The 23,629-nt window shown below is 51.6% G+C and overlaps 2 protein-coding genes and 1 long non-coding RNA gene across 6 annotated transcripts in view; 2 read left to right on the top strand and 1 right to left on the bottom strand.

The window, feature by feature from the left end:
* Positions 1-1,588: 1,588 nt before the first annotated feature.
* Positions 1,589-11,252, top strand: GDPD2 (glycerophosphodiester phosphodiesterase domain containing 2). Of its 2 annotated transcripts, XM_006192412.3 has the most exons (16): positions 1,589-2,002; positions 3,593-3,706; positions 3,971-4,074; positions 4,356-4,449; positions 4,624-4,683; positions 4,926-5,024; positions 5,202-5,295; positions 5,444-5,589; positions 5,707-5,789; positions 5,906-6,056; positions 7,710-7,931; positions 8,139-8,287; positions 9,798-9,945; positions 10,113-10,195; positions 10,435-10,463; positions 10,552-11,252. In XM_006192412.3, exons 2-16 carry the CDS (start codon positions 3,602-3,604, stop codon positions 10,602-10,604), a joined length of 1,620 nt encoding a protein of 539 aa, XP_006192474.2. In that variant the 5' UTR covers positions 1,589-2,002; positions 3,593-3,601; the 3' UTR covers positions 10,605-11,252. The 2 variants fall into 2 exon arrangements, with proteins under 2 accessions (XP_006192474.2, XP_032330903.1); XM_032475012.1 differs by lacking the exon at positions 3,593-3,706 and having other exon boundaries at positions 1,591-2,002.
* LOC116661979 lies at positions 10,906-12,334 on the bottom strand. The gene is made up of 2 exons (XR_004317942.1): positions 12,199-12,334; positions 10,906-11,770 (listed from the first exon to the last, which is right to left on the bottom strand). It is a non-coding gene; the product is annotated as an uncharacterized LOC116661979 (long non-coding RNA).
* An 8,873-nt stretch (positions 12,335-21,207) lies between these two features.
* DLG3 (discs large MAGUK scaffold protein 3) overlaps positions 21,208-23,629 on the top strand; it is a 51,572-nt gene continuing 49,150 nt past the window's right edge. Inside the window, exon 1 of one of the 3 annotated variants that reach the window (XM_032475010.1) lies at positions 21,208-21,632. In XM_032475010.1, the coding sequence (XP_032330901.1) occupies positions 21,276-21,632 (357 nt within the window). In that variant the 5' untranslated portion in view covers positions 21,208-21,275. The remainder of the gene's footprint in view (positions 21,633-23,629) is intronic. The other 2 variants (XM_032475009.1, XM_032475008.1) reach the window with 2 other exon arrangements.

Raw genomic sequence — 23,629 nt, 5'->3', positions numbered from 1 at the left:
ATTAGGACAGTGCTAGCAAGGCCAGTGGCCTGACCTTCACCATACAGCCTGCCTGGCTTCCAAATTTAGGAGGAAGTCACCATACTTACTAAGCATCTCCATGCAATTGCCACCATTTTATTTGCTCCTCACAAAAAAAGTTCAAGGTGGATAGTGTTCTTATTTTGTAGACAAGGAAAACTGAGATACAAAGAAGTTAAGTCATTTCACTAAAGTCACAAAGTTAGTGCGTCGTAGAGCTAGGATTTGAACCCAGATCTGACACCAGAGCTGCTTCTGTGACTCCAGAGCGGCAGTTCCTAATGTGTGACCATTCCTCTAGAGGTCATTCCTAATGCCCTGCGGCCTGGTTTGGTGTCACCTGGGCATGGGACCACACTGCTGCCTGGTCCCTGGGCAGCACAGCCCCAGCTGCCTGCTTTTTCCTTTGAAAGGGAGGGGAAGGGTGTGGCTTACTCCTCACTCTGCGTCAGGGTTCTCCACCTCTGCTTAAGGCAAAAAGGGAGCCAACCCTGGCCATGCATTCTTCTGAGAAGCTCACAAGTCCCGAGCTTCATCTCCATGCATTCTGAATCCCAGCCACCACCCCCCACCAAAAAAAGCTCCCAAAGCACCCCCCTCGAGTTCAGCACATGAAAGCCAAAACTCCTCCAGAATCCAATAGAGTCCAAGCAAACGAAACCGAAGGACAACCTGCCTGGAGCAAAGCCTGCAGGACTAGGTGACCCAGCAGCCCTCACTGGCCTCTTGCCAGCAAGCAGCCCTGCTTCTCTGCATTTTAATGCAGAGGGAGCACGGGAGCCTTTACCATTGCCAACTCGAGCCCCCGGATACAATGGGAAGGCAGAGAAGGAGGGGGGCCCAGCTCTTGGCATAAGAGAGCCAGTCTTCCTTCTCACTGTTCCAAATCCAATGCATGGGGGGGTTAAATGAGCTTATCCCTGAGAAGACATCCTTCCCATCAACACTGTGATAGCCCCTGGACTTCGAGCCCCTGCCTCAGCGGAAAGGCAGAGAGGGCAAGTCAGTCAAGCCAACCTCCAGTCCCCAGCCTACCCAGAGCCCTGTGCTTCAGGGCTAAGCTGACTGTGCAACGTCCTGGCCATCCCTCTCCTGCTGATGGTGTGACAGTGTCTTTTGTGTGTTCATCTGCCAAAAGCCAGTGACCCTAACACTATACACTCCTCAAATGATTCTTGGAAAGAGACTTTAGATGCCTTGGGGTCAAGGCAGCAGGAATGATGCAAATCTCAGCACATCTTGAATGAGCATATCCTTTCTGGGGTGATGGGAAGGGGAGGGCTGCTAGTGTCACCATGGAGACCCCTGGTCCAGAAACAAGGTGAAACAGGAAGTGGCTTGCAACTGTCTCCTCTAGATGTACCTTGGAGAAGAAGCAGGATCCCAAGAGGGAAGGGAGGCTGATGAATCAAGGCTGTCCTCCCAGAGAGCTTGAGACTAGATGCTAGGCTTCCTCACACACGCAAACACACACACACACACACACACAGACACCCCTTTCCAGGGGCTGGCTAGGCCCCCTCTACTCACTGCCAAGTTGCAAAGTTGTATGGTCACCTCCCCCCAGCTTCCCGCCCGCCTGTGCCCTCAGCCCTCGCCTCCCTGAGCCAGGACAAAGCCCCAGCAGTGACGGAGAGGGGAACAGGAGGAGGAGGGACAGAGGGATGGGGAAGGCTGCACAAAGAAATTCCTCACCCCAAGCCCCCTGACCGGCAGCGAGTAAAGAAGCAGATCTGCTCGCCCTCCCTCTTCCTCCCTCCCATCTTCCCACCCGGGCTGGGCACAGGCCACGGAGCAGCAGCCAGCGGCAGGCCTCGGGAGAGGACCTGCACAGCCTCCTGTAGGTGGCAACAGTGCCACCTGTTTGACCAGTAGGGCTGAGCCAAGGACTGGAAGAGGGAGGAGGCAGACAACTTGGAGAAGAGCTGGGCAGCAGTGCAGTGCAGAGCAGAGAGCAGAGCAGAGCTGCCGCTGAGAAAAGGTGTGAGGGCTCGGGAAGGCTGGGGGCTACAGGCGGGAGTGGTGGGGCGGAGATTGGCTCGGACCGGCAGAGATTGGGCCCAGGGACTGAGCAGCACCCCTAGTCAGCTCCCCTGACTGGGGTTTCCTGGCTGCTCACATCCTGACCCCATCCTACTGGGAGCTCCTGGAGGGAGGGGGGACCCTGGAAGGCAGGGTCTGGGGTGCAGGGGCAGGACTTGAAGTCCAGCTGGAGTCCAGGGCAGGCGACTACAAACCAGTCCTGGTATGGGAACAGGCAGGGGGCCTCTCTTTGGGCTGGCTTTTTCCTGAGAGGCGAGAGGTTTCCTTCCTCCAGAATTCCCCCCGGCTCTGGCCCCCTAACTTCCATGCCCTACCCCAACCCTCCTTTCCCAAGGCAAGCACAGGGTAAGAAGGGCAGTTTCAGGAGCAGCTACACCCTCTCTCCTTTCAGGGGCTCAGCCTCTGTGCACCCCTAAGACCACAGCCTAGTGGGGATCCCAGGTGACAAGGCAAGGGGTCGTGTTCCTTAGACCACACACTCTTTGGGGGTATCCAGGAGCTCTTTTACATATTCAAAGTCACCTAGAAACCCGTTTTACTGACAGCCACTGGTGTGCACACACATACAAACGCTGACATGAATCGCACATCCTCTCATGTAAAATCACAGTCACACACCCAGCCTAGTTTGGGGATCAATAAGCCAGCTCTGTCTCAGCTGGACCCCAAAGCGCCAGGTAGAGGGATCCCCTGCCCCAAGACAACCACACCCCCACACACATACCTTTGCCCAGTATTTGTTGTACTTTCACTAAAGTGACCTCAGAGGGTGGGGCCCCTGAAAGGGGAAAGGTGGGGACTGGGTTCCTGACTGATCAGGAAGGGACAAGACTGGGGCAAGAGGGCTTAGATTTTCCAGATGTGCCTGGGCAGGAGAAGGATTCCTTCATAAAGCAGGGAGTGACCCAGGCCAGCTGTTCCCCCTCAAGACTTCCCCTTATTGATATTGCCCCCTTCCCCCTGGGAGGTGGAGACAGAGAATCTTTCAGTCCTGGGCTTTGTGGTGTCTGCAAGCTCTGTATCCATAGCAACTGGCCAACTAGCCGGGCCTCCCTCAGCCCCAGGTCAGAACTGGTGCCTCTGCTTCAGGTTACTCCCAGTTCCTGGGGTGGAATTCTCCTCAATACGGGGCTGCCTGAAGTTTGGCCAGATCTGCCTCAACTTGCTAAACCGTGTTTGCCCCACCCCAAGAAAGTTTCTCCTGAGTCCCCACCCCAGGCAAGTGCTCCATCCCCAGATAGGGATGCTGTTAAAAAGGGAGGAATTTGAGAGACTGGGTGTGTACCCAGCCCAGAGGCTGGACCTCCCGGGTATCCCATTGACTTTCCAGGTATGCGGATAAAAAGGAAAGACAGACCCCTTCCCTCACCTCCTCATCCAATCTGGCACTGCCCCGTGACCTCCGTTGCTGAGCAGCCGCCCAGGCCTCTGCTCCTCCCCCAGGGCTCCTCAGATATACTGGGAGGGAGGCTGGGAATCTGCCTTCTGCCTACCAGGGTCCCTAGAAGCTAAGTGTCCCATCCCCCAGGCCCTCACCATGGCCGAGTCCGCCGGCTGCTGCTCTGTCTGGGCCCATGGCCTCCACTGCCTGTATAGCTGCCACTGGAAGAAAAGCCCCAAGGAGAGGATGCAAAACAGCAAGGTGAAGGAAGGATGGGGGTTGGTGGGTGGAAGTGCAAGACAGAAGCCAACTGGAAGACATAAGAAGGCCAAGTGTGCTCAGAGGCGGCTGAGGGGAAGGGGCCTTGTCTCCCCAGCAAAAAAAAATCCCCTCAAATAGGGAAAGAGCTGCTTGCAGAGCAGAGAAGCCCCACACCTGGCAGGAAGCCCCCTTGAGCTTCCATTCATTGGGGACTCTGAGTTGAAGTGGAGCTGGGCTGTGAACGTCTCTCCTGCTCCTTTGCAGTGTGACTACGTCTGGTGCGGCCTGCTCTTCCTCACCTTCCTCCTGTCCCTGGGCTGGCTGTACATCGTGCTCATCCTCCTCAATGACCTGCACAACTTCAATGAGTGGGTCCCGGCCCCGCTTCCTCAGCAGACATGTCAACCTGTTCCTCACCCTGGGACCCCCACATGCTCAGTCCTCCCCAGCCCTGCCTGGCCCTCCCCCTGCCTGGCCTCCTGAGAAAATGCCTCCATGAAGTCTCTCCCAGTCCTTGGAGACCTTGGCCCCATAAAGGGCTTCCCCTTCCCCTCTTCCAGTCCTCCTCCTGGGTCAACTCTCCCCTACCCTCCTCAGGTCAGTAGGAAGCCTTTCCCCCATTCAGACACCTCCTCCTCGCCTCCCACAGATTCCTGTTCCGGCACTGGGGACACTGGATGGACTGGTCCCTGACATTTCTGCTGGTCATCTCTCTACTGGTCACCTATGCATCCCTGCTCTTGGTGGGTCCAGGGGGAGCTGGCCTGACCCTCACCTCAGCCCTTCCCTCCTGTTAGCTCTACCCTGTCATTCTCACCCTGGCTACTGAGGGGAGAGTCAGTGGGAGGTGCCAGCCTGGGAAGCCCACTCAGTGACCCCTCTTGGCACCTCATAGCTCTCACCACTTCTGCCCCCAGCTCCTGGCCCTGCTTCTGCGGCTCTGTGGCCAACCTCTGCATCTGCACCACATCCACAAGGTAGAGTGGGGATGGTAGCAAGCAGCAGGGGAGCACAGTGGGCACAGGGCTTAGCTGACTGGTGATTCCCTCCCCGGGCATGAGCTCAGGACCTGAATGAAGCCCAGTAAATATTTGTTGAGTGAGAGAAAGAAAGTGGATGAGTCGAGGGAAGGGAACAGTCCTGTTTTCATAGAGGGAGGGGCAGCCAAGATAGCCATGAGCCCAGGTCATGAACACCCCACTTATCCCTGGTCCCCCAGGTGATGCTGCTCCTCATTGTACTTATTGTGGCCGCTGGCCTTGTGGGACTGGACATCCAATGGCAAGAGGAGTGGCACAGCTTACGTCTGTCACTGCAGGTGAGTAGCCAATATCGGGTGCCTAGGGGAGGCCCTTAGCCTGTGGCGAACCCCAGGACACATCCTGCTCCCTGGTGCCCAAGACTAAGGTAGCTCTCAACTCCAAAGTTCAGGTCCTAAGAGGAAAGGGGGGAGGTGCTGGAGAAAAGAGCCCTCCTCACCAGCTCTTGTCCACAGGCCACAGCCCCATTCCTTCATATTGGAGCAGTTGCCGGCATCACCCTCCTGGGCTGGCCTGTGGCTGATTCCTTCTACCGTATCCACCAAAGAGGTGCCAACTCCACCCCCCCCCCATATACCCTCCCTGGCCATCAATGTTTCTGCCTCCTGCTGTCCAGGCTCCTGCACCTGCACTCTGCTTTCTGCCCCCAGCACCCACCACTGTCCTTCCTCTAGAGCCTGTCCCCCGCTCCCCACAGGTCCCAAGATTCTGCTACTGCTCCTATTTTTTGGAGTTACCTTGGCCATCTACCTGGCTCCCCTAAGCATCTCCTCACCCTGTATCAAGGAACTGAGAGACTTACCCCCCAAGCCCGAGCTGGTGGGACACCGAGGGGCCCCCATGGTGAGTGCTGGGCAGAATGCTGGCCGGGCAGGGAGGGTCTGCTCCTCCAGGCTGCTGAGGCCAGGCCTGGGGGTTCCCACTCTTCCCTGCTACCTCCTCACCAATTCCCTTTCCCAGTTGGCTCCCGAGAACACTCTCATGTCCCTGCGGAAGACAGCCGAATGTGGAGCTGTCGTGTTTGAGACTGACGTGATGATCAGGTGAGGGAAGCGGGGGAGGGGCCCCTCACCCACTCAAGGGTCACAGCAAGGGGGCTCCGGAAATGATGACCCACCAGCCCCAGAGCTTGGCCCTCTGATATCCCTTGTGCCTTCAGCTCCGACGGAATCCCCTTCCTTATGCACGATGAGCGCCTTAGGAGGACCACAGATGTGGCTTCTGTGTTCCCAGACCGAGTCACCACGCACAGCAGTGACTTCTCCTGGGCTGAACTGGAAAGACTCAATGCCGGGACCTGGTTCTTGGAGGTGAGGACAGCCTTCCGGACGAGGCAGCCACGTGCAAGGGCACTCAGGGCAGAGTTCACTTATTGATAAGCATCTGCTGAGCCCAGTGCTGGGCAGTAGGTATACAGTTGCGATACCTAGGTAACAAGCTCAGAATATGAAACCTTGAGCGAAAACAAGGTGTTTGCTTGGTAGAAGTCACTGTCGGGCAGGGTGGGTGTCAGAGGGGATTAGGAGTGGTTTCAACAGAGAGGACGGCTGAGCAGCAGATGAAACTCGAGTGGTTTTTAAGATGGGCAAGGTGGGGAACGGGAATTCCGGTCTGAAGGCAGAGTCGCGTGTAAAGCCCAGAAAAATGAAGAAGTGTTTCCAGGGAACAGAAAGTGGCTCAGTGGAACTGGGAGATAGAATTCGGGGGAGTCATGGGAGATGAGTCTGGCCAGGGGAGCAGAGGCTTGGTCTCGAAGGGCTTTGAATGCCAGGCGCAGAAGTGTGGGCTTCAATCCTGCAGGTGATGGAAACTATTTAAAAGGATACTTCATTTGTTTAGTTCCTCTTTTCCTGATTACCAAAGTCATACAAAAAAGTGAAAAAGTCATGCACAAAATTAAAACATCAGAGAAATAATCTAAAATTGAAGTCCTCCCGTAATCCAGCCCCTCATTTGGGTACATAACACACATATACACACACACACACATTATAACATTATATGTATAATATAACATTATATATTTTATATATATATATATATATATATATATATATATATATATATATATAAATAAAATGACATATCTGAGTGATTAAGAACAAGGGATGTCTGGGCTTGAATCTTGGCTTCACCACTTCGTAGCTATGTGAGCCTAGGCAACATTCTTTAGGGTCTCTGTGCTTCATTTTTCTTATCAATAACATGGGAATAATAACAATACCTACCTTGTAAGATTACTGGGAGGATTACATAAATTAACGCACATAAAGCGCTTCTAGTACTGCCTGGCACATAGTAAATACTTAATGAGTGTTAGGTAGCTCATTTCTTCCATGTCCGTAAGAGGTAAGGTCATTGGTTGATTACAAGGGAGGAGAGGAGAGTGGCAGATGTTTGGAAGAGCCACCAGGAGGAATGGGAGAGGAAGCAAATCAACAACAATTGAAGGGGTTGCTAGGTGGCACTGAGTGCCAAAAATAGGCCTACAGCTCCACCTGTCCATGTGGTGTGCTCTGCCCCCCAATTCTAGAGGGTTGAAAAGGCAGAACTGAATCAGAGTTGGGAATTTATAGGGCAGGTCAGGCAAGAAGGGAGTTGAGGGTGCTGTGGAAAAGTAGTTCAAGCTCTGGATAGATCATGGGTAGGGGATGTCGGTGTGGCCAGAGAGGGCTTTTGGATGGGGAGGAAACCAAGGAATCAAGATCCCAGAGGTCTCCCCAAGACCAAAGAGAAAGTGGAGTGAGAGCGAGGCAGTTAGGAAACCAGGAGGGTAGGAGGTTAGGGTTAGAGTCAAGTGTCAGTGAGCCTAGAAAAGGCCACAGTTTGGAGAAAGCGAAAACCCTGGCTCAGCAGTGGGCAGAAGCTGGATCCCAAGCTGGGGTCAGAAGTGAAGATAGTGAGGATGGGGGGATGGTCTGGAGGCTCCTTCTGGTCTTGAAATAATTATCCTATTCTTACAGAGGCAACCCTTCTGGGAAGCTAAGCCGCTGTCAGGCCCCGATCGGAAAGAGGCTGAGAATCAGAGAGTGCCAGCACTGGAAGAGATACTGAAGGAAGCTGCTGAACACAACCTTTCCATCATGTTTGACTTGCGCCGCCCCCCACAAAACCACCGGTTCTATGAAGATTTTGTGAACCAGACAGTGGAGGCTGTGCTGAGTTCAGGGGTGCCCCAAGCCATGGTGATGTTGCCAGGATGCCAAGTGCCCCTTTTTGCCCCTCTCCCCTGCCTTCTTTAGGCCATGGGGATGATTTTGAGGCTTCCCTGTGCCCCAGGGCCCCACCCCAACTCATACACCTCATCTGTGGTCAAACCTCTCTGCCCTGCTCCCCCCTCCATGGAATCCCCAGGCCTCCCCAGCTTCATGCCCATCCATCCCGAACCACAGGTCCTTTGGCTACCAGATGAAGATCGGGCTCATGTCCGACAACGGGCCCCTGGAATGCGCCAGATATATGGATATCAGGGAAGCAACATAACTGAAAGGCCCCAGTTTCTCAACCTCCGCTATCAAGACCTGCCACTATTGGATATGAAGTGAGTGCCAGAGGAAAGGTACCGAGGAGATCACGTGAGGCTTAATGGTGGGGAAGAGCTAATGCTGGGAGAGCAAAGGCCACTCACTCATTCATTCACTCCTACAACACATAGTTACTGAACACATGGTACGTGGGAGGCACTATTAATTGCAGGCTTTGGGCGTACTCGTGCAAGAGGTAGACAATCAACCACTGAACAAAACATAGGCATATTGGATACTGGATAGGGATAAGTGATATGGAGACAATAAAATCGGGAGATATAGTAGAGACTGGGGGTGGGAGTGAGGGGCCACAGGAGGAAGAGTGGGCAGAGACCTGATAGGTCACAAAGAGGTAACGATGAGAAGGGCAGGAACAGCAGCCTCATGAGCGAGGGGAAGGCAAGGCTGGCAAGGTACGCAGAGGCCAAATCAGGTAGAACCATGTTGGCCACAAGAAGGATTTTAACTTCCATTCTACACCAGAAAGCTAAGTGCAAGAGAGCATGGCTCCAGGGGACAGAAGTGAGAAAGTCCTAGATGTGAGCTGGGCCCCAGAAGCTGACTCAGCCAGTAAACATGATGGTTGCCTTATACCCTTGTGGTCAGATAGAAAAAAAAATGTGGACAGAAGGATAGCCCAGTTATTGTATTTCAAGGACCTCTCCCTGCATATTCACCACAGAAGAAGACATGACATCAAGTTTGGCCCTCCCATTAGTGTTGTCCTGGTCAATATCGACTGCCAATCATGTTCCCAAAGGTGTGAGTTGGGAATGAATACACTGATGGGGAAACAGAGGCCCCGAAAGGTCTAAGCACTCTAAGATGCGGGGCTAAATGTACCATGATGAAATGCAACAGAGATACATGTAAAGACCTATATGCGGGGTCCAAAAGAAGCTCGATTGCGCAAAAGCAAGACAGGGAGACACGGGCATTGGCAGGAACATGTGTGAAAAAAAACAGGGTTTTGGTTGAACAGTATGCATCATGACTGAGTCATCAGCGGCACTAACACTGCAGAAAACTAACCTGATCCGGGGTTGCCTTTGCACGGACAGAGTGCCCAGAAAGCAGGAAGAGTTTTGCTCTCCTCGAAGCTGGTCCCACCTGGGACCACCTGAGATATCATGTTCAGATGCAGGACCCACACTTCAAAAGGAACATGGATAAACTGCTGTCAGGTCAAATGAGAGAGGTTTGAATGGTGAAGGGAGTGATAAGCCAGGTCCCCAGCCCTGGCTGAAGCAACTGGGGCTGTTGACCTGGAGGAGAGAAGACTCAGGGGAACGTGGCCACTGTTCCCTGGACCTCTGAAGGGATGTCAGTGGCCCCAGACAGCAAAGCTAGGACCCAGAGGTGGAATCCACCAGGAGACAGAGCTGGTCACAGGCTGCGATGCAAAGATAGAACTATTAGCTCCATGGCAGTGACTCTGTGGATTCAAGCACAGACAGGGGCTGCCTCCCATGCCTCAGGCCCCATGATTCTGGATGTTCCCTATTTCTTCTCCACCCTCCACAGGGCACTGCACCAAGATAATGTCTCAGTGAACCTATATGTGGTGAACAAGCCCTGGCTCTTCTCCCTCCTCTGGTGTGCAGGGGTGGATTCGGTCACCACCAACGACTGCCAGCTGCTGCAGCAGATGAGTTACCCCATCTGGCTTATCGTAAGGGCTCTGGGACTGCCACCCCTCCTCCTCTTTTCCCATCCCTGCTTCTCCTTAACCCTGTTCTTCTCTTCCTTACTCCTCCCCTCCCCCTATCACTATACACTACCTGAATACCTACATGTGTGGCTCTGGCCACAGATAGGAACATTTTTCTATTCCCATAGCCCCCTGGAACCTACCTAGTGATGTGGGTCACTACCAATTGTGTCTCCACCCTGCTGCTTTTGTGGACCTTCTTCCTCCAAGGGTGAGTGTTTTGTGCCTCAGCTTTCCGGATGTTTATGCTCCCTAGGGTCCTGGTGGTGGGGCTGATTCAGACTCAATATATGCTGCCACCTGTGGCTTGGGTTTGGTCTGTTTGGTACCTTGGTGATTCTCAACCCGTTCCTTATACACCAAATGGGTTTGAACCTCTGCGAGGCAGTTTGGGGGAACACAGGGTTAAAAGCTGGCTGAACTCACAATAGGAAGCTTTTCTCCCTATAGGAGATGTGCTGAGGCGAGAGACCGAACTGGTAAGAACTTGCTCCCCTCACCTCATTTTTCTCCTCTTCTAGACTTCCTCTTGTTCACGCCCTCTGTGCACCTCCCTTCCCTCCCCAGGCTTAGAGACAGCAGTGCTGCTGACCAGGATCAACAATTTCAGAATGGAGTGAATGCCCTGCCCTGGGCCCCCACCAGCCAGAGTCTGAGGCCTGTCTGCATTGGCCAACGGCAAGGAAACGAGAATGGCAGAGGTGGAATGTTGGTGGGGTTGGGATGGGGTGAACTTTGCCAACAGGAAGTTTTGAACTATGAGGGTCCTCTGCCCAGATGGTGGGCATGCCCCAAGCTTCCATGGAATCTGTTCCCCTTGGGGTTTGACCTGAGGTGGTTAGGAAGACACTGAGTCATGAGAAGTTTCTCCCCAAGTGAAACTAGAACAGAGGAAGGGACAAGGAGATCACCAAGATCATGTTTCAGACCTGTGTGCAAAGATCATGTTTCAGACCTGTGTGCACGAGTTGTGTAGAAGGCACAGGGTGTCAGGGATGGGACAGCTCGGAACAGTGATGAAGGAGATGACTAAAACACCTTTCCCAGAGAACTATAAGATGATGGAGACATCGACCAGTTTCCATTCACCGTCTCCCCTGCAATTAAGCTGCTTTCCTGTCTAGCGGCCAGGCAGCTAAAGAGCCCATCTAGCCATGTAATTGTGTACCTACAGGGGGCTTTTTGCTGTGCACAGTCTTTTCTTCAAGACATACTGGTTCCTGAATCTTGTCTGTTTATCTGTCATCTAATGAATTTAATGCCCACTTGGCACAGTCTAATCTTTTCAGCGCTGGGGCTGGGTGGAAGATGCGCCTTCCATCTAGGGTTGTATGTGACATGACATGGAGTGGTCATCACGGGGAGATTCGTAGATTGGAAGTGGCAAAAGGACCACCTAGGGCAATGAAGTGCTGCCAGTGGGAAGCAGGAGAGCAGCCGCCACGGCGGGCGTTCCGGTGGCCCAGGCGCATGGTGCAGAGTTGCGCTGTAGCTCCACCTTGTGGTCAGCTGCCCCAAGAGGAGGGCTGCGTCGGTCGTCACCCGTGACGTATTTGCCGAATGCCACCTGTTTTTCGTGCCGGTAGGGGATCTGTGTCCTTGACTCCGGACCCTCAGGGCGTGGTCCGATTTCCACAAGTTTTCGCTTCTTTGGGCTGCACGCAGGGTCTGGTTGCCGGGCGCGACTTTCCCTCAAGGAGCAAGTTCCCCGGTGTGTTTGCTGCTCGTGAGTCCTCGGGCTAACCAGTTAAGGTGACCAACGCGGAGCTGGCCTAGGATGTGGAGTCTGGTAGAAGTGGGGGAGGGGCTAAGGCAAGCACCGGGACAGGAGGGGGCTCTGTGGCTGACTCTTCAGTCCCCCACCGCACCCACATTCGCCTGGGTTCGTGTCTTCACATGAAGGGAAATCGATTTAAGGGTCTAACGAGATCAGGAGGTTCGGTTCTCAATTCCTCCTCTCTCGCCAGACTGGGACCTGGGGCAGCACTGGCACCTTAGGGACGAGACCCTCCTCGGTTGGGGAAGCCCCGGGAACTACAATTCCCAGAACGCCCCAGGCCACTTCCGGTCTCTGGATGGACCGAATTGAGTTTGAATTTGTGTTCCCGCCCCCTCCTCCTCCCAAACCCCGCCCCTTCCCTTCTCTCGCCGCCCCGCCCCCGCCATGCACACACATGCACATACATACACAGGCCGCCGTCCACGCCAACATACCTGGCCTGCAGCTGGCGTGGTAGGCGGGGGCACCCGCGTGCGACGGGCGGGGAAGCAGGAGGCGCGCCGAGAGCCGACTCCGCGGCCGCTGCCTGGTCCCGGTCTTCGCCGGGGTCCACGGCGCCTTGGACCCAACAGGTCTCCTCTGCACACTGCCTTTTCAAGCTGAATTTCCTTAGTTTCCCCCGTTCCCGATCCCGCCCCTCAGACCGACTGCCGGCCCCAGCTCTGGGGCGCCCAGCCTGTCAGGTACTGCCGGGCTCCCACCTCTTCAGCATGTATCCCCTCATCCCTGCTTTTCTGTCCTCTCCCAGTCGCCCAGCCTCACAGCCCTGCAACCTCTTCCTCTCCTCCCCTTCCGACCTAACCTTGACCACCTCCAGGGTCTCCAACCCCCGCAACCTCAACCTCTCAGCTCCCAGGTTCTCAGCCGCAGTCCTCTAACCTCAGAGTCCAGACTCCTGGCCGGAGTGTCCCAAACCCTTGCCCCTACCCCCTAGCCTTGAGTACTCAGCCCTGAGCCTGCCACCACACATCCTTCTTCCCTTCCCAGGAGGACTGGACAGCTATGGCGCACTTAACCTCTGTGGGCCCTGGACTGGAGACTGAGACTGACAAAAACTTGAGGGCGAAGAGCCAAGGGGAGCTGCTCATTGGGGTTCGGGTGCAGTTGCTCTCTGTTATTTTTAGCTGCTGACTCACAGCTTCTGGCATCCGGGTTTGGGGCTAGCAGGCTGGGCTAGGGGGCTATTAATAGAGCTGAGGCACAGCCCCGACCCAGTTCAGTTTAGAAGCACTCGGAGCCAGGAGCCTCCCCCTGCCATCGTGCCCTGTGGAAATGTTGTGGATGGGGGCAGAGCTGGATCAGGACCTCTCTGACTGCCAATACCTCAGCTTCTATCTCTACCTTGGAACTCTTGAGGGAAAGCCCACGACGAGACTCCGGGCACAGCTCTCCCCTAAGCTTGCCATGGCTTGGGGCTCTGCCACCATGAAGCTCCTGCTGTACTAGCTGAGGCAAATCCCAAATGGAGGGATTATTGTGGCCACAGCCTTGGCCTGCCTGTACCTACTCCGGGCCAGAATGCTAGGTTACTAGGAGGAAAAGCTTCAGATTTCTGGTCCCCAAAGGCCCTCATAAGGGTGGGGTGCTTCAGCATGGTCCTGATGGAGGGGGCACAGAGCCAAGAGAATTTGCTAGCCCCAAACCAGACACAGCACTAGGAAGCTGCTGAATTCTGTTACCACCCTCCCATTCTTCTTTTATTTCTTTTCTTCTTGTTGGGCTCTGCCCCTACTCACAGGGGTCACCAGACCTCAGGATCTCTTCCTACTCCATAGAGAAATCTAATTCAGGAAAGCCACTGAGAAACTTGTCTCCAACAAGGTATGAATGATCCTTTATATATTGTCATTTCTATGGGCCCTTTTAATTTTAATGGGCTAAAGTAGGCGTTCCCTAATCCATACATTGGGAATGATGGAGAAGTCTTGATACCTTATTGAACTAATCACCAAAATTATTCCCACCTACGCCCTATGTGTTAGAATTCCCATTCATCAAGGATGCACACCGACAGCAATGCTCCCTACTTGCAAACCAGAAACTTCTGCCTTAAGCAATCTGTCTCCGGCTCCCAGTTGTAACCCAACAGCTGCAGAGCAAGGGTGATTGTTTCTCCACACACAAAGATTGGGTCCCCCAATAAAGCTGTACTTTCAAGAAATGAACCCAGATTATCAGAGAGCAGCAGGCCGCACTGCCCCAACCCCGTCAATTTGCTGAGGGCGCCGGAGAGATGGTAGATGGGAGTGAGAAATGGTCTATCTCCTCCCAAATCCCTTCTCACGCTCTTTGCTCCTGGGTTGCTTCAGTCTCTATGCAGGCCGCCTGGTTGCCTAGCAACCACAGCCGCCTGCAGGGGCGTGGGGCTGTTTTCGACCTGTAGGGGGCACCTGTCTCCCTGAGACCTCAGGCAGGAGCTCTAGCAGTTGGGAAGGGGTTGCAAGTGTTAAGGCACTCAGGGTTGCCCACCTCTTCCCAGGTTTGCTCACCAAGTCCAGTCTGAGTCTCAGAGACTGTGGCGTGGGGGGAAGCTCACTATGAATGTAAACGGATTTTACTCAAATTCATTAAAACTGAAAAATGAGAGTCAATGGGGATGGGATGTGCGGAAGACAGTTTGACTCTCTCCATTCACTTCCAGCTTAGCAATGCTTATTCCTCAACCAAGGCCCAGGCTATAGGGGGCTTTTTTCCTGACCTACTTTTAGGATGTAGGAAAAGAGTCTAGCACTCTATGGTATTGACAAACTGCTGAGCATATAAAAGACTTTAAGGTCCTGGGTTACCAGCCTAGCCTAGACTTGGTTAGGAAGGATATTCATTCATTTGTTCATTCAGCAATAATAATTGACCCTAACCCACTGTATACTAGGTAATATGCTAAGTGTTTTACATTTAATCCTCACAAAACCCTATGATTATTTCTATTTCATAGATAAAGAAACTGAAGCTCAGAGAAGTAAAGTAACTGCCAAGGTCACGCAGCTAGTGACTGGACTGCATCTGACTGAGCAACCACTGTGTGCCAGGGTCTAAGAATAAAGAAAACAAGACACTTCTCTCTTTTCTCTACCTAATGAGCACCTTGTAACCCATCAGGACCAAATTTAAAATGTCATCTCTTTTGTAAAATTTTTCATAAGCCCCTCCTGCCCCCAACAAGGAGAGTTGATAACTTGCTTTTTGGTATACCCCTCTGAAACAGCACTTTTCACAAATATTGTAATAATCTGCTTCTGTATTTCCATTTCTCTAACTTTGAGCACCTTGGCAACAGGACCTGTTTACTATTCATCTCCACTTGGATGTCTGATAGACGTCTCAATCTCAACATGTCCAAATCTGGACACCTCATCTTTCCCCTCTAAATGACCCCTTCCCTAAAGCTGTCCTCATCTCAGTCAGTGGCAATCTCACCTTTCCAATTGCTCTGGCCAAAAAACCTTGGAGCCGTACCTCATATTCAATCTGTTAACAAATCCTGTTGACTTTCCCTTCAAAATTCATCCGTGAGAATCCAATCACTCATCACCTCCAGTGCTACCACCTGCCATCACCTTTTACCTGGATCAGTGCAGTCTTCTGATTAGTCTCACTGCTTCATTCTTGTCCCCTGTGGCCTAGTCTCCACACAGAAGCCAGAGCAATCCTGGTAAACACAAGTCAGATCATGACAGTTCTCTGTACAGAACCCTCCAAGGGCTCCCCATCTCTCTCAGAATAAAGCCAAAATCCTTTCAATGGCCCCATATAATCTGGTCTCCTACTAAATTTCTGATCTCATCTCATAGTACTTCCCCTCCTTCCACTCTGCTCCATCTACTCCTTGAACAAGCCAAGTGCACTCCTTACCCAGGACCTTTGCACTGGCTGTTCCCTTGCTAGGTATATTCTTCTGCATGGGTCACTTCCTCATCTCCTTCAAGTCCTTGTTCAAATGTCACCTTCTCAGTGAGGCCTACCTTGACCAACCTATTTAAGATTGCCTCTATTCTAACTTCCAGTTTTACAGGGTAAATACAGGGTATAGAGGAACAAGGTAAATGACACCATGAGGGAAAAAAAAAAAAAACAGACAAATCCCAAAGTAGGATATTCTATGAAACAACTGACTTGTACTTTTCAAAAAGCCAATGTCATTAATTTAAAAAAAAGATTAAGGAGACTTCTAGTTCTGGACCCAGTTGGAGTAGACACACTTCTCCCTATTTCTCCCACTAAGGACAGCTAAAACTCTGCACGTGATCCATAAAACAAACATAAGAAGACTCTAAAAGGAGAAAAGGGCAGACCTGACTACGTGAGTTCCCTGGGTTTTCTTGTTTCCTCATATATTCCAGGCTGGGTACTAGAGAAGCCAACCTGGAAATGCCAATGGGCACGCACACAAAAAGCCTCAATAAAAACCCACTCTCTCTAATCCAAGGACTAGCAAATGGGCAACTTAGCCATACAGCAGAAAACACTTGACAGTAAACATTCTACTGCACCCAGGCATCACAGAAAAAACTGCAGCCCCACCCATGCCAGCTGGCAAAGACCAAGTAGAAACCAAGACTTTCCCTTATACCAGGCTCCTCCCCACCCCCTGCTCTCTGGGGTGATGTCAGAGAAGGCTAAGTAGAGAGTCTGGACTTCCATTCTCCACAAGGTAACAAGACTTTCCCTCCCTGCTGGGGGCTATCAGAGTGTCAGGAGGCCAAGTGAAGAGTCAGAACTTTTGCCAGTGCTCTCTCCCATCTTCCCTCCCCACCACACTCCTCTACCACCTTCACCCCCACCAGCACCCCTACTTGTGGTCAGTGGAAGCCACCTGGGGAGCTGGAAGGAGGCCCTTCAACCACTCCCAGCCAGGGTGGTGTCAGTGAAGCCCTAGTGGGGAGCTGAAACTCCCACCCCTGCCTAACAGTAAGGAAGAGCCCCACCTTGGATATCAACCAATGCCAAGGGGGGACCTTGAACTTCTACTCATACCTGGCAGGAACCAGGCAGTGGCCCCCTCCACTGATGGCAACAGTGTCAGAAGAAGCCTACCCAAACAAAAGATTTAAGTAAGATTTTGTCTTATAAGGTAATATCCAAAAATGTCTAGGGTGCAATGAAAATTCAGTCATCATATTAGGAACCCAGAGGCCCTCAACTTGAATGAGAAATAATAAACAGTTGCCAACACCAAGATGACAGCAAGCTATCAATGATCTGAGAAGGATTCTAAAGTGGCCAACATTTAAAAAAATGCTTCAGTGAGCAATTACAAACAAGTTTGAAACAAATGAAAAAAAAATAGAAAATCTTAGCAAAGAAATAGGAGGTATGATGAAGAATCAAATAGAAAGTTTAGAACAGAAGAATACAATAACACAACCAAAAAACTCAGTGGATGGGCTCATCAGGATGAGGAAAGAATCAATGAACTTGAAATAGAGTATTAGAAATTACCCAATCTGAACATTAGTTGGAAAATAGACTTTAAAAAAATGAGCAGAGCCTCAGAGACATGTGGGACTATAACAAAAGCCCTAATATTTGTATCATCAGAGTCCCAAAAAGACAAGAGAAAAAGGGTGAAGCTGAAAAAGTCTTCAAGAAATAATGGCTGAAAATTCCCAAAATTTGGCATAAGACAAACCTACAGATTCAAGAAGCCAAATAAACCCCAAACAGGATAAAGTCAAAGAAATGCCATGCCAATTCTCATTACAATCAAACTTTTAAAAGCAAGACAAAGAAAAAAATCTTGAAAGCAGTAAGAGAGAAAGACCATTTACCAACAGGGGAAAAACAATTTAAATATCAGCAGTTTCTCATCAGAAACTGTGGTGGCCAGAAGGAAGTGGCGCAACATATTCCAAGTGTTGAAAGAAAAGAACTTCCAAGCCTGGATGCTATATCTGGTGAAAATATCCTTCAGAAATGAGGGAGAAATCAAGGTATCCTCAGACAAAGGAAGGCTAAGAGACTGTGACACCAGCAGACCCACCCTAAAAGACTGATTAAAGGCAGTTCTCAAAACAAAGGAAATGATAAAAGGAGAAATCTTGGAACATCAGGAAGGAAGAAAGAATAAAATGAGTAAAAGTGTAAGTACATACAACAGACTTTTCTCCTCTTGAGTTGTCTAAATAGTGTTTGATGGTTGAAGCAATAAGTATAACATTATCTGATTTGGAGCTTGATATGTGTAGAGGAAATATTTAAGAAAACCGTACTATATATGGGACAGGGTAAAGAGACTTAAATGGAGGTAAGTTTTCTACAATTTCCTCAACATGATAGAATGATGACACCAGTAGATCTTTGTGGTGAGGAAATAGTTCTGTATCTTGATTGCAGTGGTTGTTACAGGAATCTCCACATGTGGTTAAATGGTATAGAGATATATACACATTGTACCAATGTCAATTTCCTGGTTTTGATACTGTACTATAATTATGTAAGATGAAATTATTGTAGATAACTGGATGAAGGGTACACTGGCCCTCTCTATACTATTTATGCAACTTCCTTGTAAATCTATACTTATTTCAAAATAAAAAGTTTTTTTTTAAGATTGGGGCTGTTCTAGATTAAATGTGACCAAACACACAAATGCAACGTGACAGACTTGATTAGACTCTGATGTTAAAAAAATTTTTTTTGAGTAAAGGTAGATTTATTTAGAGAGATACATACTACATAGAGTGTAGGCTGTTTCAAAAGGCAAGAGAAAGGCCACGTGGTGTGGGGTTTCAGTGCTCAGATTAGAGTAAAAGTAGGTACACACTCCATAGACAGAGTGCGGACTGTCTCCGAAGAGGAGGGAGCAAAAAGGCGGCCTGATGTTAAAGTTTTTTAAAGGCAAGTTTGGAGAAATTTGAATGTAGACTGGACATGAGATGATATGAAACTATTGTTAATTTTCTTAGATGTCATAATAATATTGTGGTTATGTGGGAGAATGTTTTTATTCCTACAAGATGAATGCTGAAGTATTTACGGGAGGAATGTAATGAAATCTGTAACTTACATTTGAATGGTTCAGAACAAAAATGTAGCTAGATCGATAGAGCAAATATAACAAGACATTACCAGCTGTTGACTCTATGAGGAAGATATATAGATATAGATACACACACATACATACATATATATATATATGTTCATTGTACTATTCTTTCAATTTCTATATGTTTGCAAAGTTTCATTTTTTAAAAAGTTGGAGTGGCTATGTGGAGGATAGATTATGTGAGAAAGCTAGTATAGTAAAATAGAATGAGAATCTAGATGGCAATTGGGTGTTTGTTCCCTGTAAAATTCTTTGAATTTTTCCGTATGTTTGAAAATTTTCACCTTAAAATGTGGCGGTAAAAAACTTGAAGAAAAATGATCACAACCCCATGTCCTCCCCTAGTACTTCCTATCCCTCATTCTCTGCTCTTTTTCTTTTTTTCCACAGCCCTTATCATCATACATAGTAGTACAGAATTCACTTATTTATTTTGCTAATTTTTGTCTGTGTCCTCTCACTAGAATGTAAGCTCCCCAAGGGCAAGGACTTGTTGTGTTTCATTTTGTTTGCTGCTCTATCCTCAAATCCTGGAACAGAGCCTGGCACATAGCAGATGAATGCTCAATGAACATTTGTTGAATTAAGAATGAATTTCTGTAGCCCTAGGGCCTGGGTCAAGGTCTTGCTCAGAGTAGGTGTGCAATGAATGTTTGTTGAACTGAGTTCTGCAGGAGAACTGAGAATAGACCTGTTGTACATGAGTGGTTCAGAGCATGGATTCTGGAGTCAAACAGCCAGGTTGGGCATCCCGCTTCTGTTACTTCCAGCTGTGTTACCTAGCTGTATTAACATCACTGAGCCTCAATTTCTCATTGGTAAAATTCAGGTAATAGTAGTGGCACCTTGGTAGGCTTTTTGTTTACATGTAAAACACTTAGGATTTTGTAAAGACTCAATAATTGGTAGCTAATGACAAAACAAGAACAGTAAGAACAGCAAGAGTTTTCCTGGCATGTCATCCCCCAACAGGCTGAGCCAGGAGAGGCTAAGGACAAGTATGTCCCTGTCCTTGGACAAGTATTTCCAACTTATTCTCCATACCCTTAGGTTTCCTTCACTTCAGATTTTTCTTTCTTTCTTTCTTTCTTTCTTTCTTTCTTTCTTTCTTTCTTTCTTTCTTTCTTTCTTTCTTTCTTTCTTTCTTTCTTTCGCTTCTGCTTCTGCTTCTTTCTTCTTCTTCTCCTTCCACTTTTTTTTTTTAACTGAAGTATAGTCAGTTTACAATGTTGTGTCAATTTCTGGTGTCTAGCACAATGTTTCAGTCATACATATGCATACATATATTCTTTTTCATATTCTTTTACATTATAGCTTACTACAAGATATTGGATATAGTTTCCTGTGCTATACAGTAGAAATTTGTTGTTTATCCAGATCTCTTCTTAACTTTCCTCCTGCCCTGGACTTTCTTTACTCTCCTGGCATCCTGAAGCTCTTTCCCTCATCATAACTATGCAGTAGTCGGGTGGAGGAGATAGGAGTCTGTGCACCAGGGCAAGAGCTTAGAGCTTTCTTTTCCTCCTGTTCTAGGCTTGACATTCCTCACTAGTGATGGAAGCAGGTCAAGTGTGAGGTTGCAGTCATTCCAGGGCCTAGAGGTTGAGAGAACAATAGTTCTGAGGAAGAGGCACTGACAAGAGTGTGACCTCATAAGCTGCCTTCTTCCTTGGTACCCTGTTAGGAGAGATCACCTCCCTCACCCTGCTCTAACGTCCCTCCGATCTGTTCTGCCGCCTCAAGTCTTTACTTCTGGTAGCCCCAGCTCAGAGCAAGCCGGGAGACCCATTGAGCATCTCCCTGCAACTCCCTCTTGGTAGTGGGGTGGGGTGGAGTGGGAGGAGAACGGGCTGAAATTGGGGATAAGGGGGCACGAGATTGGGGGCTGAGCTCACCCATGGCCCAAGTCCCCTGCCCCCGCCTTAGGGTCGGCGGTAGCCCAGATATCTGGGGAGCTGGTGCTGAGCCTGGGGGCGCCACTGCTTCTGTTCCTTTAAGGAGCCGCTGTTTAGCATTCCTGCCGCTGCCGCTGCCGCTGCCTGACTCTGCACGCTGATTGGCTGGAATCAACTGAGAAGGGAGCCAGGGAGAGATGCTCTTGACTCCACTCAGATCCATCCTGGGGACCAGTGCAGGAGCGGTCCTCGCAGCTCCTAGCTTCTGCCCAAGCTCCCGCTTCTTCTTTGCCGCTGGGCCTCGGCCCAGGAGCCACGACGGGCGACACGGAGCCGCCAGTGCTGGAGGGGGAGCCGTGGGTGCGGGGCCAGCGTGGGGGCAGAGGCCCCGGGACGCCCGCCCGGCCCCAGGCCCCGCTCTGCCCGGGCGCCCCCACGGGTGCCCCCCCCTTCCTGGTCCGAGCAGTGTGAGTGTGCCCGGGAGCCCGGCGGCGGCGGCGGCGGCGGCGGCGGCGGCGGCGGCGTGGAAACCGGCGTGGGCTGGGGGGTCCGGGCCGCGGGGGGCAGTGCCATGCACAAGCACCAGCACTGCTGTAAGTGCCCCGAGTGCTACGAGGTGACCCGCCTGGCCGCCCTGCGGCGCCTCGAGCCTCCGGGCTACGGGGACTGGCAGGTACCCGACCCCTACGGGCCAGGTGGGGGCAATGGAGCCAGCGCCGGTTATGGGGGCTACAGCTCGCAGACCCTGCCTTCGCAGGCGGGGGCCACCCCCACCCCCCGCACCAAGGCCAAGCTCATCCCCACCGGCCGGGATGTGGGACCGGTGCCCCCTAAGCCAGTCCCGGGCAAGAGCACCCCCAAACTCAACGGCAGCGGCCCCAGCTGGTGGCCCGAGTGCACCTGTACCAACCGGGACTGGTATGAGCAGGTATGGACCAGCAGATGGGGGAGGGCAGTGGGGCAACCCAGTGGGGCTGGAGAGTGGGGGCCTAGAGGCCTGGGGTGCAGCAGGGGTTCCTGGGGTTCCAAGCCAGCAGACCCTGAGCCCTAGCATTGCAGCTGGGCCAGGAGAGGCTGTTGGAAATCTGTGCTTCCCTGTGTGTGTCTGTCGGAGGGTCTCCATCTGGAGGGGATTGGGAGGAGCTGTGTGTCAGGAGGTGAAGGTATGGCGGAGGGGCACATTTTCCTGTGTAGGGGGATTGGGTTTGTCTCAGTGTGGGGGATTTAGCAGTGTCTCTGTGTCTGGCAGGGGGCGGGAGGTTCTGCGGGGGCTGTGTGTGGTGTGTGTCTCCACAGGAGGGGAGGAGGGGGCATCGTGCTCTGCGTAGGGGGGACATATGTGTGTGTGTGTGTGTGTGTGTGTGTGTGTGTGTGTGTGTGTGTATGTATGTTGAGGTGTGTGGAGGAAGGCTGTGGAGCTCCTGTGAATCTATATGGAGGAGCCCATGTGCCCAGCTCGCTGAGCTTCATCCCTTGATGCCATGAGTCCCTCTCCGTCCTAGTCCCTTTGTGTGTGAATGTGCACATGGACATGTGGGGATGTCTCTCTGAATGTGGAGGTGTCTCTGTAGATGAAGCTGCAGGGAGGGCTGTGTTTGCCTGTGTGTGTGTGTGTGGCTACATGTATATGTGTGAGTATGTGGCTGCAAGTGTGTGCACGCGTGTGTGTGTGCATGTGTGTGTGTGTGGTGTCCCTGGTGAGAGGCGCTTGACAGGCAAGGGAGGGGAGGGGGAGGAGGCGAGAGACACGTCCCAAGCAAGGCTGCGAGGCTGCTGAGAAGGACAGACTCTTTTGTCCAAGCAGCTCCGAAGTGTGTGTGTGCTGTGTGTGTGTGTGGGGGGACTGAAGCAAGCTTCTTTGCTTCAAAGCAGGCATGGTGCCTGGAGCCAGGCAAGGGGCAGCTGCTCTGGTGCAGGGACTGGCCCCATTGGGGCATGTCTCCCTTGGATACCCCCAGATGTGGGAGAACTTGGCCCCCTAGCCCTGACTTGGCACCACTTGGGAACCCCTGGGTGCTGGGCACAACTCCGGCTTCCACTTCCAGCCTAAACTGCCAGCTTAGAAAATGGAAGGAGCATCTGTGGGAGAAGCAGCAAAATGGAGGCTGGGCCGGCAGAGCCAGGTCCCTGGCATGCATGGCGGAGGGCCGGTTATTCGGCTCTGCAGCCCCCAGGGTAGGGAGAGATGAGGAGGAGGCTTTGCTGTGGAGGGCAGGTGCTGGCTGCCCCAAGCTGGTGACTGTTCTGGCCGCCTCTGTCCCCCTCTGGGGATCAGATGTGCTCTCACTCAGAAGAAAAGGTGGAGACTTCCTGGGGAGAGGAGTCCTCGGTTCTGGCCTTCTGTCTATCCATGCTGACCATTCCCTGTGTCCCTTGCCTTGGCCCCTTGCCCTCTCCTGCAAATCCCCCTCTCTCCTTTTCTCCTCTTTCCTGGGGCCCTACCCTTGTAAACACTCCCTCATGCTTGTCCTGCTCAATTGAGAGATGGGTGCCAGTCCCAAGGCTCGGCAAGTTGGTCAAGGTTTCCTTGCCAGGACTGATCCCTGGATGGCTCCTGGCTCTGGGAGCAGGTTCTCTGCGAGGGGCAGCAGGATGCTGGAGGGTGGACCAGTGAGAGCCGGGAGCCACTGGGTCTTGCTGAAGCTGGGCTTGAAGCACAGCTAGCACATTTGGGCACACACAGTGTACCAGATGCATACATGAGCTGCATGGGAGTCTTTTGCCTGTGTGTCTGTTGCATGGTACTTCGGGCAACTGTGTTGGTTTTGGGGCTCTGAAGAGCCATCGATTCTTTCTCCTGGGATCAGGGACCAGAGTGGGGCTGCAGCTGGAGTGCTCCCACCAACTCCAAGGGCTGCAGGGCATAAAGTCCTGGGGCCAGGCCCAGAAAAGGTGGAGGCATGACTAGCCAGCCCTCCTTTCCTC

Source organism: Camelus ferus, chromosome X (genome assembly GCF_009834535.1).
Source record: "Camelus ferus isolate YT-003-E chromosome X, BCGSAC_Cfer_1.0, whole genome shotgun sequence".
In the NCBI taxonomy this organism is placed as follows: Eukaryota; Metazoa; Chordata; class Mammalia; order Artiodactyla; family Camelidae; genus Camelus; species Camelus ferus.
Note: the sequence above shows the minus strand (reverse complement) of the source record. Positions and strands in the feature narration are given on the sequence as shown.